This window comes from Ochlerotatus camptorhynchus, unplaced genomic scaffold (genome assembly GCF_037179485.1).
Source record: "Ochlerotatus camptorhynchus isolate MF236.1 unplaced genomic scaffold, CSIRO-AGI_Acam_v1.1 ptg000012l, whole genome shotgun sequence".
In the NCBI taxonomy this organism is placed as follows: Eukaryota; Metazoa; Arthropoda; class Insecta; order Diptera; family Culicidae; genus Ochlerotatus; species Ochlerotatus camptorhynchus.
In genome coordinates, this window is record NW_027040504.1 from 2942666 (window position 1) to 2956634 (window position 13969).

Genomic DNA, 13969 nt, shown 5'->3' on the forward strand with positions numbered 1-13969 from the left:
ATATTTTTGTTGGAGTTGTCGTTTTCCCAAAATATTTTTTTGAAAAAAATCAGCAGAAAAAGTTTGGCCCTTCTCAAATGTTAGTCTAGATAAATTTTAGAAAAACTGAGTATGCAAAAGTGCTTATTTAGTCAAAGTCTACACATCCAGAAAATTTTATTGAAATCTGAGAGGGTGCTGCTAGCTTCGATTCGATTTGGCGCGAAATGCGTCTTATGCAACTGAAAAGCGTTTGTAATGTTTGATGAAATTGTAACTGCTGGTATTAATGTCACTGAAGCAACAGGGGCGCAGTCGGTCTTTAGTTGAATTTGATTTAATTTTTTAGTTTTTGTTTCCTGAAACTTGAATTGTTTTGGTTTGTAACAGGAGGTGCTAGGGGTCTTTATTTGAATCTTATTTCATACTTGGATGATACTGATTCAATTGGAAAACTGTTGTAATGGATGACGAAATTGAAATAGTTGAATTTAATGTGACTGAAGCAACAGAGGACGCTAGGGGTATTTAATTTAATTTGAGTTTTTTACTTTGATGATATGCATGCTTCTGGAGGGCATTTTAAAAATGAGGATATTGGATGTGTGGTTTCAACTATCTCTGTTGCAATAGGGGGCCACTATGCATCAGAACCCTAGTCTTAACCACTTCAAACTAGGGAACAACGAATAGAAGATTAGGAATCACATAGATGAAGACAACTAACTAATTTTTTTCCTTGTTTCAAGATCATCCTCGGTAGACTAAGTCGAATCTTGTCACTATCAACAAGACATAAAAAGTAACAAGGACTAAGATGTGTTCCTTGGATTCTGTTCCCCTAGTTTGAAGTAGTCAGGACTAGGAATCGGTGGTAGATCTTACATCCCGTAACGTACCACGAAAAGGTGATCTACCCACGTTACGGTGCATAGTAACTGTTTGTTGATAGTGGAACAATTGGGATAACAGGATGGTCATTCTTGTGAAACCGCGTTAAACTTAGTCTTAGCTAAATGGTTAGCTTTTGGTGCATTGGAAGTTTTAAAGCTGCATCTGAAATCTCTTGTACTTGGACGTGAATAATAAATAAATAAGATATCAACAACATTTTTTTTAAAAGATTTCGTTAAACCTCGAAATTTTTCAAAGGAAATCGTGAAAATTTGGAAAGCAAGGAAAATGTTGCCCTATGATTAAAATCCACATGGAAGAGCTAAGATAGTATAACTCTTCAAAATTATTGGCGCCCTCAAAGCTATGAAGCGCCCCCTTTTGGAAGGTGGGCCTCCCCAAATGAAGAGGGCTGCGCACGCGCACTACTATTTACAACTACAACTAACCTACAACTACTATATACACCTAACCTACTATTTACAAATTGCTTATCAAAGCACGTTCTGATAAATTACATTTTTGTGCAAATTTAGTCTTAATTTCGTTAATTCTGGAATCTATTTTGGCAATGCCTGCCTCTTCGTGTAAATTTGTTATTCTAGTGTCGAAAGGACGATCAAGAACCATCCTCAGCACTCTATTCTGAGCGACCTGGATTTTGTTCCTGTGAGTCTGTGCACATGATTCCCACACCGGAGCTGCGTAGAGGATCGCAGGTACTATTATTTGTTTGTAGACAGCCAGTTTGTTTACCCTTGAGAGGCGGGATCTGCGGCAAATCAGCGGATACAGACACCTAACCAAGGCAGAACACTTGATTACAGTTTCCTCTACATGCGAACGGAAGAGGAGCTTTTCATCGAACAACATCCCGAGATAGGTTACTTCGGCGGACCACTCAACCCTTGTGCCATCCATGATTACAGTACAAGATGGAGCCGGTTTCAGTTTGGGCGATTGCCGATGGAGGAACATGATCGCTTGTGTTTTGGAAGCATTGATTTTGATTTTCCACGTGGTCGCATAATCAGCAAAGGCGTTAAGGCATCGTTGAAGTTTGTTCGTTATTTCGCGAGGCATCCTTCCTTTGACGGCTATTGCGGTATCATCTGCGAACAGGAAGAACACGCAACCGTCACCGAGGGGAGGAATGTCGGAAGTATAGATGCTGTAAAGCAAGGGGCCCAGCAGACTGCCTTGCGGGACTCCTGCTGGGATGAAAGACAACCATTCAACGATACCTTAAACGACCTTTGCTGGAGGAAGTTACGGGTGATTTTAACCAGATGTAAAGGAAAGTTGAAGTTACAAAGCTTGTACACAAGTCCATCATGCCAAACATTGTCAAACGCCTTTTCAACGTCTAACAAGGCCATGGCTGTGGACTTGGATACAGCTTTGTTACTTCGGATGTTATTCATCACCCGCACTAGCTGGTGATTGGTGGAATGCCCCTTCCTGAACCCGAACTGTTCCGGTAGGAGAATGTTTTGCTTCTCGACAAACTTGAGCAAACGATTGAGAATAAGTTTCTCGAACAATTTGCTCAGCGCTGAAAGGAGGCTGATTGGTCTGTAGCTTGAAGGCAATGTTGGATCCTTACCGGGTATGATTTTTGCTACTTTCCAGATGCTTGGAAAGTAGTGCAGTTCCAAACATCTGTTGAAGATAGCGGTTAGAAGAGACTGCACTTTCATGCTAAGTCTCTTCAAGATCAAGTTGAATATACCGTCAAACCCGGGAGCCTTCATGTTCTTGGTGCATTTCAGCGCTGAGCAAATCTGTTGTACTGTAATCATATCCGCCGGAGGCACGACACAAGGGGAGGCATCTAGGTTTTGAACGCATTGCGTAACCTGATCATCGAGCGGACTTTGGATAGTCGAGCCAAGCAAATGCGATGAAGCTACATGCTCGCCGATCGCATTTGCTTTCTCCTGTGGGGTGATTAAAAGCCGATCGTCATCATTATCGACTCTGAGAGGTGGAACGGGTTTGGGATGAGTTTTCAGGACCTTGGCTACCTTCCAGAATGGTCTGGAGCGGTCATCCAGATTCTGGGCAACACGCCCGAGTCCATTCTGGAAGCAATCTGCCTGTTCAGATCAGCCATTTCACGTCTTTTGCCCAGATCTCCAGTCCTCTGAAACTGACGTCTATGCACATTTCTCAACCGAATCAGTAATTGGGTGTGGAAATCAATAGCAACAAACTTACCCCTCACAGGAACTTGTTTGTTTACCCATCAATATGGGTCCTTTTTGAACCGGGGTGACGTCTAGAGATCGAAAATTGATATGCGACGCCATTTTTAAATCCAAGATGGCGGCTTCCAGTTTAAGAAAAAGTAGGAAATGCTGTCAAATACTTATCAAAAACGTATTTTTGGAATCGGGAGGATGAAAATCGATATCCGACGCCATTTTGAAATCGAAGAAGGTGGCTTCCGATTAATGAAAAAGTGGAAATTCAGTCAAACACTCATCAATATTGGTATTTTTGTAATCTGTATGAAGTCTAAAGATCGAAAATTGATAAACGACGCCAATTCGAAATACAAGATGGCGCCTTCCGATTTCAGAACAAGTGGGAAATATTGTCAAATACCCATCAATATAGGTATTTTTGGAATCGCGATGACGTCTAGAGATAGGAAATCAGTATCCGACGCCATTTTGTAATCCATCAAATACCCATACAAACGGGTTTTTTTAAGAATCCGGGTAACATCTAGAAGCCGGGAATCGATATCCGACGCCATTTTGTAATCCAAACGGTGGCTTCCGATTTGCGGAAAAGTATCAAATTCCCTAAAATACGGATATTTTCAGGATGGGGATGAGACATAGATGCCGAAAATTGATGTCACACCGTCTTTTTTGGAATCGGGCTGACATATAGAAGCCAGAAAACGAAGTGCGACGCCATCTTGAAATTCAATTTAAGAAAAAGTGTCAAAAAGCCTACAAATGACATCGAATATCGATTTTCAGCATCTACGCGTGGTCCCCGTTCCGAAAAAACCCAGATATTAGGGTATTTGACACTTTTGTGAAACCCGATGGCCACCATATTGGATTCCAAAATGGCATCGAATATCGATTTTTGGCATGTACATGTTGTTCTCATTCCGTAAATACCCATATTTTAGGGTATTTGACACTTTCTGAACCCTGATGGCCGCCATATTGGATTCCAAAGTGGTATCTGATATCGATTTTCGGCAGCCACGCGTTGTCTCCGTTCCGAAAAAAAACCCATATCTTAGGGTATTTGACACGTTTTAGGAAATTTGATGGCCGCCATTTTGGATTCCAAAATAACGTCGAATATCGATTTTCCGCACCTTCATGTCGTCCTTGTTTCAAAAATACCCATATTGTGGAGTATTTGAGACTTTTCCTGACCCCGATGGCCGCCATCTTGGAGTCCAGAATGGCCTCGTTAATTTAATTTTAGTTTTTATTATTACTATACCTAAACTGGATGCCTTCCCTATCGGCAACCTATATTGTGCGAATACTATCCGGATACTATATTGTGATGCCTGCGTCGTCAGGTCGTGAGGTCGTGACAAGTCAAATGAGCCCCGAATTGAAGTGAAAGTGGAAAAAACGAAGGAAGCAGTTTTCGAGTCATTCATTGTGTCAATTGAAACAAGTATTTGCTTCAAATGAAATGAACTGAAGCACTTGACGAACGAAACAAGTGATAGTCCTGTCATGTTTGAAAAGAGGAATGTTCATCGTGACTCGATAACAAGAAACACGATGACTTACACGAAAATGATATTGCTCGAAATGAAGCGATTTTGCGGAGAGTTCATTTTCTTTTCTTTGTTTCGAAAATGCAGAACCCTGAGTGCGGATATGCGACAGCGTGCAGAACTTGATTCCTTTCTTGATGATGATCGCAACACCCCCCCCTCCCCCCTGGAGTCGATACGATCAAGCCGGATAATGTGGTGATCAGGCAACCAAAAGCTGTCACCGGATTTATGATGGGTCTCTGTTAGGAGGCCCACGTCGATACTATGCTTGCGGAGGAAGTCAGCAAGCTCGAGACTTTTTGCCCTTTTAGAGCGTTCCATGTGACGACAGTTATCGGTTTAGACACCATACTGAATAAAAAACTTACCGAGCACTTGGATCTGCTCGGGCTTGTTGCGGCACTGGCGAAGAGCGCTGGTCATGTCGACGAAAATCTTCATCAGCTCATCCGCAGAGAAGAGATCGGGATTGGCGTTTTGTGTTGGTGGTTGTCTCCAGAATCCAGGGGGGATGGAGAAATTTGTCCAGGTGAGGCACCAGACGTTTCTTGACGGGGGCCGGATTGCACCCGTGGATTTGCTTTACCGTGTTGCGTAGCACGAAGAGGCGGGAAGTCCTCCACCCTGAATGCCGGAGTGTTTTCCTTCTTCCGTCCTGGTTGGTTTCTTGTGGACGCTTGCTTTCGGATTGCTCGGAGGAAACATGATTTTGGGCGCATTTACCACAGCGCGGCTTCACGAAGCAGTTTCGGGTGCCGTGCCCGAAATTCAGGCAACACTGACACTGGGTGACGTCGTGACGGCCGCCACGGTATGGCTCCCATCAAACAATGGTGGAATTGATGGAGCGGATGGCCTTCAATGCACCAGAAAAGGCAATCCGGATACTTCTTGACGTTCTCGTCCCTCCTTGTCATCCGGAAGACGGCAGTTGGGGTCAGCTTGTAGCGGTTCTTGATTTCCGCTTCGATCAACTTCGGGTCAAAGTTCGGTAGACCCCTGATAACGACCTTGAATGGTTTCTCACCGGGAATGTCGTGGGTGAAGAATTCCACCTTGGCAGTCCTCAGGTGGGCGACGACCAAGTCATACTCCGCTTTCGTACGGAGCATCACCTTGCTGCCGACTCTGCCCAACTTGAATTCGGCTTTAACGCCCAGCGACGCCAGATCTGCGATGAGATCGTTCAGATGGGCGTTTTTTACTACCAACGGAGGTAGCTTTACTTTTGCCGTGCTTATGTCGGCAACGACACCGAAATTTCCGTCATCACTGCCGTTTATCGCAGTGGCATCGTAACAGAAAACAATTATTAGACGTATAATAAAGCATGTTATTAAATCAATTGAAAACAGTCCAATTAAAGCGTCAATGTATGTGCAAATGACTCTTATTCAGTATGTTATTAGATCAAACTTCTGGTGTTGAATGAGGAAGACAGTCATCGTTTGTATAGCTTTTAATATGTATATTAATCAAATCAGAGCGGAATAAAGGCGCATCTATCGATCTCAATGAGGTTTTTTTTCAGCACATAATTTGACAACCCGTTTTATTCAGCATTGTACACTGTTATAAAGCATTTATTCAGTCTATATGCTTATTTGTGACTCTGAATTGTTTGTTGGAATAATTCTTGTTTAAATATGAGTGAGCTCTCTCACAGGTAAATTCCAAATTGAAAAACAATTGCTTATTTCGACAAATACGAGCATTTAAAAAATTCTCTTTCATAGCTCCCTATGAAGGAATACATATTTCACAAAAATTTAAATGTCTTCAAAATGTCTGCGAAAAAAAGTCATCCCAGAATTTCAAATGTCTCAAAAATGAAGACATATTTTGAAATCCCTGCTTGTGAACGAAAGTAGAAATGTTGTTTCTCAAATAAATTAACCTTTCTGGCCTTAATTTAAAGGGGTTCTCCTTATTATTTTGACGTAGGATTACGTCTTTTGGCAACATATTGGGTAAAAAAAAAACAAAATCGACCGCGTTACGAAAAATGGTCAGATTTTGACCACTTATAACTCTGTCCATAGCGGATGGATTTTAATTCTAAACAATCCAATAGATTGGAATTTTATCTACGAAGCTGCTACAATGAATATTTTATCAATTTACAATAGGACACTATTGAAAATTACACAACTGCCCAACTGTTGAAATGGTGATTAAAATTATCACCGATTGTCTGCAAAAAGTGGTTTCCCTAACACAGTCGCCAAATATTGATACCGGGTACCACCACTTATTGCGCATATAGTAAATTCTTGCGTCACTTTTCAAAAGGTCCTAAGTAACAGATGTAAACAAACCGAGTTAAGCGATACTGAAATCTGTGAAAGGGAATCTAGTAGCATGTAGAACAAAACGTCCAATCTAACACTCATTGATTATGTCATTGAAAAAATTCGTCCAATGTAACATGTCCGATGTACCGTTTCTACTGAATTTTCAGCGTTATTATTCACTGACTATATTAAAAATAGTATTGCAAAATGTATTGTTTCTAAACAGTTAAAATAATAATCTGTCGAACTTCAACTTCGATTTTCTCAAAATGGTGGATAATGTTACATTGGTCTAGTTGAAAAGTGACGCGAGAATTCCCTTGCGTTCGACGTTTACACACTGTCAACCACAGTATATTCAACAGATGGCGGTAATGTTTTAGCGACGATAGTTTACAGTGAGAAATTATTCAATGTGTTACGTCTGTCTGTCTGTGGTATAAGAGCAAGTCAAACGCGCACTTGTTTGCCTGTAGATTTGAAGAAATACTTCAAATCTCTTCATACATTGTATGAGCTAGGTATAAAAGTGTGCCTTTGCCTAGTACTGTCGCATTAATGGCCCTTCGCTCATTTTCAACTTCTATTAAGTTTTCCTACTGCCGTACTGTTACGGAACTATCAAACTACCTACTTCAGACCATTCTCTAGCTAATAAATTATCACACTAATTATCATGTTAGTTTGTAGAACTGTATTTTTCTCCTAAATTTGTGGTCAATATTTTGATTTTGGTAGAAACCATTTTCAGCACCATGCGCTAGATAGATTTAGAAATGGACAATCGTAATCAATTCACGAAATCAGACATAGTTTGAACTCTTCTCTACTCCACCAGTTAATTATATTTATTATTTGCTCGGTTGCACCCATGTAAGAACTTTGGCTTGATCTCCTCGGTTGCTTATGTATCGTTTTAATTTGTTTCGTGTACCAGTCCGGTTCAAGATAACACGGCAGAAGAGACATTTACCCAATCACAACAAACAACCAGCAAGCAATGTTCATCCGATGAACAACCTTTTTCTCATGTCGATTTTTTTTTATTCTCCACCCACCCCCTCCCACTTGAAAACCACACTCGGTTCATCACACCATTTGCTCCTGGCAAAATAATTCCGACGACCGCATCGCTCCGATTGTTTCCTCCCCCCCTTCCAACAACCACAGTGACACCATCGGTTCCGACCTTCTCCCTGCCACCGGAGCATCTGCAGTCGCCCGGATCAGCGACCCTCGAAGATGTGCTCGCCTCGCTACTGGGCTTAACGACCGACACACACAGGTCCTCAGGTATGAACCTGTAAGTTTTACTCCAACCTATCAATGGAACTAAAACAAACCCGCTTAACCAACTCAACTGCATCCAACAAAGCAAACAAGCAAAATAAAAGACTACTCTAAATTTAATGCGCGCTAGAATCGATGTTCCGCCGTGTCGCTCGGAATGAATGCTGGTTATTTCTTAATTTAGGATGAAAACGCAAAACTTTAAAAAAAAAAACTGAAATTCCAAAAGACTTAAAAGTGTACTGATAGCTTTCAATACGTAGTTTAGTTCTAGGTAGCACTAATTGGATGTAGTTTCTTTTTCCGTTCGAATTTTATTTTTTGAGTTACGCCATACATTCTCGACAAATGCTTGACCAATCAAATCAATCTTGTTGCCTTATCGAATCTTGTGTTGCTTGAGATCAGATTCATATATTCGATACTATTGTATGCTGTTTGTTAGGAGCCTAATAACCGTATTCGTTCTCCGTGAATCCTTTATAGCTTTAGTGCGGGAAACCGTTTTACCACATTGTATTAACCTGACCCGGTCCTCTGTAGCTTTTAAGATAACTTAGCTGTAGCCGTGAATGTACTTAATTTTCCGATTTTTTCCACTGTTTTATCGTAAAATCCGTTCAATGTTTCGATGTATGTATACTTATTGTGATAATGTTCGACTAAGTAGGATTAGCCAGAGCTAGGGACTAAATAACTGTTATTAATTGTTAAACTTTAAACTCAGCTAAAATCGAACTAAATGTTAAGCTAGCAGCAGAGTTAAACAACTATATCAAAGAAGTTAAATAACTACGACCCATATGCCAAGTTGTCAATAAACCGAAATGCATTAATGACATGCTAAGAAAAAAAAACTAAGCAATTCAAAAAACGCTGTTTTCTTTCAAACTTCTCATTTTATTGGCTTGATCCCCCTGAAGCAGTTTATTTTTCATCGTGTTTCAAGTTACTGTTACTGTTGTTGTAATATTTTTTGTTACTTTTGAATTTATTTCCTTTGCATTTAATTATATCTGTTTATGACAATGTTTCTAGGTTCTTTACTACTGTTTCTGCTCTCTACTTAATCTTCACTGTTCTGTGTGACATGTTCTTTATACTTCCATTGCATTGTTTCAGTACTATGTGTCTGTGTGTGTGTTATTCGATTGAAAACAGGTTTCCAGTGTCGATCTACAGTGAAGGTTTTAGCTGCGTGGTACTCACCGAATCTATTATGATTGATGACGATGAATATTATGGGGATTTTTATGAGGCACAGTTAAACACCCCATAACAAGGATACGGAAAATTTCGGTAAATGCTTCTGATTGCTCCTGATTTCAAGTGAAAAAAGCTCATCTGGAAATTAATTAATTTCAGTGATCGATGGTGTTTTATAAATTTTTATCGAAATTCATAATTACATACCAGCAAATAGAGATTTAAGTCAAGAAATTCATCGAGTACGAGCTTAAAGGAAACATCCATGTAAATCAACGCATCTGAGCTTCGCCCCTTTCGATTCCCTAAATAACAACATGGTGCCTTGATCTATATTCTTAGAACTTTCATCGAAGACTGGCAACTTTTCCACTTCCAGAATCCAACCGACAGATACAGTAGCATTGCACTTGATCGAAGGTGAAAGCAACGCAAAGAAAAAAATATCAAATACACAAACCATTCGTCGGAAGTTGAAATCTAGATAAACATTTCAAAAGGTCCTATCTGTATTGATCGATTCTCTTCATCGACTTTCTCGAGCTGCAAAACCTTTCCCTGTTGTATTTGACGTTTTGGACGCTAGATAAGAACCTCCTTTATCTAACTATGTGGTAAAATTAGCGCGAAATCTGTTTGCATAGCACTGGTTATGAAAATAGAAAGTCGATGAAGAGAATCGATCAAAGCAGATAGGACCATTTGAAATGTTCATCGAGAATCATTGCTACCAAATTCGATCGGAGCATTTACTTATGACGATTTAAAAGGTATTGAGGCTGTGTTCCATTTGAAAAATTTCACTTAGATTTGACTCTTCGAAAATAAATTAAGATGTTCGAAAATCCATCTGTTGTTGATCGGCTGATTTTCGAGAAAGCGTCTGTCAAAATTGATTATTTGTCTGTCAAAAATAAGTCTGCTGGAATAGCAGGTTTATTTGAAAATTTTCCATCTGTCAAATTTAAGTAAAAATTTACCACATTCCCCGAGGGAATCGCGTAAATGGAGTACGCATAGCATATGGGATTTGACCTAATAGGGACCAACATGGAATATCTCGCAATCCTGGACATATAGAAGGTTACTGTCTTGGGCAAAGTTGTTCAGTGGATCATGACCTAAAGGTTGGTGGACAGAAGTTCGGAATTTTATCCCTACGCGGCGCTAGCGTGCATGAATTAATGATGCCCTTGTTTTTGTGATATTTTGAAATCCTTGTCATCTAGGAAGTTGCATTCTTCGGCGAAGTTGTTCAGTGGATCAAGACCAATATGGATGGAATATGGATATTTTCGGAATCGGGATGACGTCTAAAGCCCGTAAAACGATTTCCGAAGCCATTTTGAAATCCAAGATGGTGGTGGCTTCCGGTTTCAGAAAAAGTGGAAAATACTGCCAAATACCCTTCAATATGTATATTTTCGGATCCGGGATGACGTCTAGAGACCAAAAATCTATGTCCAGCTATGTTCTGCTGCTGATTTCAGAAAAAAAAAGTGGAAAATACTGCCAAATACCCTTCAATGTGCATGTTTTCGGAATCGGGATGATGTCTAAAACCCGTAAATCGATTTCCGACGCCATTTTGAAATCCAAGAATCTATTTCCAGCGCCATCTTGAAATCAAAGATGGCAGCTGCCGATTTAAAAAAAAAGTGGGAAATATTGCCAAATACCCTTCAATATGTATATTTCCGGAATCGGGATGACGTCTAGAGACCGAAAATCGATGTCCGACGCGATTTTGCAATCCAACATGGTGGCTCTCAGATTCTGAAAAACTGTCATATACCCAATAATATGGGTATTTACGGAACGGGTTCGACGTGTACATCCCGAAAATATATATCGGACACCATTTTGTAATCCAAGATGGTGGCTTTCAGATTCAGAAATACTATTAAATTTTGGTTATTTCGGAACAAGTACTACGCGTACATCCCGAAAATCGAGGTCCGATGCCATTGTTGAATCCAAGATGGTGGCCATTGACTTCAGAAAACTATCAAATCCCTTAATATATGGATATTTTCGGAACGGGGACGACATGTAGATGCTGAAAATCGATGTCCGACGCCATTTTGAAATCCAAGAGGCGGCCAGTGGGTTCAGAAAAAAAAACTGTCAAATACCCTATAATATGGATATTTTTGGAACTGGTTCGACGTGTGCCGTATGAGTGATAATGTTTGCACCATTAAGCAATGTCAAAATAAAAAAAATTCTCAAAAATTTCCTTGTTGAGTTTTTTATTTATTCAAAGGGGGATGTTTCTCAGAGTCTTAAATCCATTTCTCTCCAGGTACGGGTCAATGTCTGAGGCTTGCTGTACTCGGGTGGCGTTTAGAACAGGCCTTAGCCTTCATGACGCGCCATATTGAGTAATCCAGCGGATTACGATCGGGGCTGGATGGCGGCCACATATCTTTTGCCCAGAACGGAAGATGTTCCTGCAACCACTTCTGAGTGCGGCTCGAGGTGTGTCACGGAGCCCCATCTTGATGAAATACAACATTTGGCTTCGGACCGTACTGTTCTTTGATCCACGGAACAACATACTTACTTAAAATCCCGATGTAGACCTCCGTGTTGACCTTGTCGCCTTCTGGAATGAACACCGGGTCCATTCTTTTTGCCATCGGAAGCCACCAGCACAAACACCATAACGCTAGCAGGATGCTGGGTCAGATACACGTTCTTGTGCTCGTCGGCCACGTCTTTTACCGGAAGAGAACTAATATACCGGTAGGTTCTGGAATTTGATACGGGATCGACGGTAAACATGCTCTCGTCGGTGAACAGGATTACCGGATTTTTTCGCTTAAGGAAGTTCAAGATTTTCTTGCATCGTTCGAATCGTAGCTCCCGGATGCGGTTTGTAATCATGTGAGTTTTTTTTTGCGTGCCCTCGACTTGGCCCCGCAATCTTCCTTTACGATTTTCTGTGCCGTAAAGTCACTGATCCCGTGTTCCTTTGAACGCACTGGATTCAGCCGAATATTCCTTTGGATAGCAGCGATAACCCTCGGAACCCGAGCTGGCCTCGGACGACCTGTGGCCACCTTCGCGGATAGTTGTCCTTTCTTTTCTCGGTCTAAAACCCTTTTGACGGTCCACCGTGACACTCCCACGGCGATTGAAATGTATTTTTGCGACATTTTTGCGTGGGACAAATCACGAATACGCTGCCACTTCGTCATGGTGCAACTGTCAAACTAAGTAAATCATTTTCTTTTATACACAGCCTACTACCAACAATCAATACGAAACTAACGATTTTAAATTGGCTCACTACTTGACTAGCCTATTGGTCCCAAGCAAATCGACTAACGTACCCCATTCTAGTATAAATTCCAGTACTACACTATGTTTGTTTTGATTCGCTAGGAAAGTTTGACAGATAAAATGAAGGGGTTAGTGGATTTTCCTATGTTTCGAGGAGTGCCTCGATTAGCTTGGGACCGAAGATAGTACCAGAGCTGAGCCAAAAAGTTAAAAACGGGAACCTTATTTGTACGATGGTGCAAACATTATCAAGCATGAATTGAAAATTGATGTCTGATGCCATTTTGGAATCCAAGATGACGGCCGTTGCTTTCGGAAAAGCTGTGAAATTCTACGATATGGATATTTTCTGTAAAGGACGCGTGTAGACGCCGAAAATCGATGTCCGATACCATTTTTGAAATCCAAAATGGTGGCTCTCATATTCGGAAAAACTGCCAAATACCCTACAATATGGGTATTTTTGGAACAAGTACTACAATTTATGTCTGACACCTTGTTGTAATGCAAGATGGTGGCCATTGAATTCAGAAAAAAACTGTCAAATATCCAATAATATGGATTTTTGAGACGACATGTAGATGCCGAATATCAATGTCCGATGCGATTTTGAAATCCAAGATGGCGGCTTCCGGTTTCAGAAAAATATAGAAATACTGTCAAATACCGTTCAATATGAGTATTTTTGAAATAAGAATGACGTATATAGAATGACATTTAGAAATAGAAAATTAGTGTCATGAATTCCAAAATGGCAGCTACAAGATACAGGAAAAGTTGGAAATACTGTCAAATATCCATGAATGTGGGTATTTTGGGATTCGCGGTGGTAGCTACGAACTAGCAATTCCTGTCCGATGCCATATTGAATTCCAAGATGGCAGCTTCTGGTTACAGATAAACTAGATAGTAATGTTAAATACCCCCATAATATGGGTATTTTCGGAATGGGGACGATATGTAGAGGCTCAAAATCGATGTCCGATGCAATTTTGGAATCGAAGATGGCAGTCCTGTTTTAAAAAAAAAACTGTCAAATACCCTACAATAGATGGAAAATTGATGGCTGACGCCATTTCGGCATTTCAATTTTCGACATATGCATGTCGTCTTTGTTGCGAAAATATCCACATTGTAGAGTATTTTACAGTTTTTCCCACTTTTTCTGAAACCGGAAGCTGCCATCTTGGATTTCAAAATGGCGCTGGACATCGATTTTCGGTCTCTAGACGTCATCCCGATTCCG

At 40.6% G+C, this 13969-nt stretch overlaps 1 protein-coding gene across 1 annotated transcript in view; it reads left to right on the top strand.

Moving 5' to 3' along the window:
• The window catches only part of LOC135700605 (uncharacterized), a 474339-nt gene that overhangs the window by 453975 nt on the left and 6395 nt on the right, over positions 1 to 13969 (top strand). Inside the window, exon 8 of the mRNA XM_065221151.1 lies at positions 8110 to 8232. Within this exon, the coding sequence (XP_065077223.1) occupies positions 8110 to 8232 (123 nt within the window). The remainder of the gene's footprint in view (positions 1 to 8109; positions 8233 to 13969) is intronic.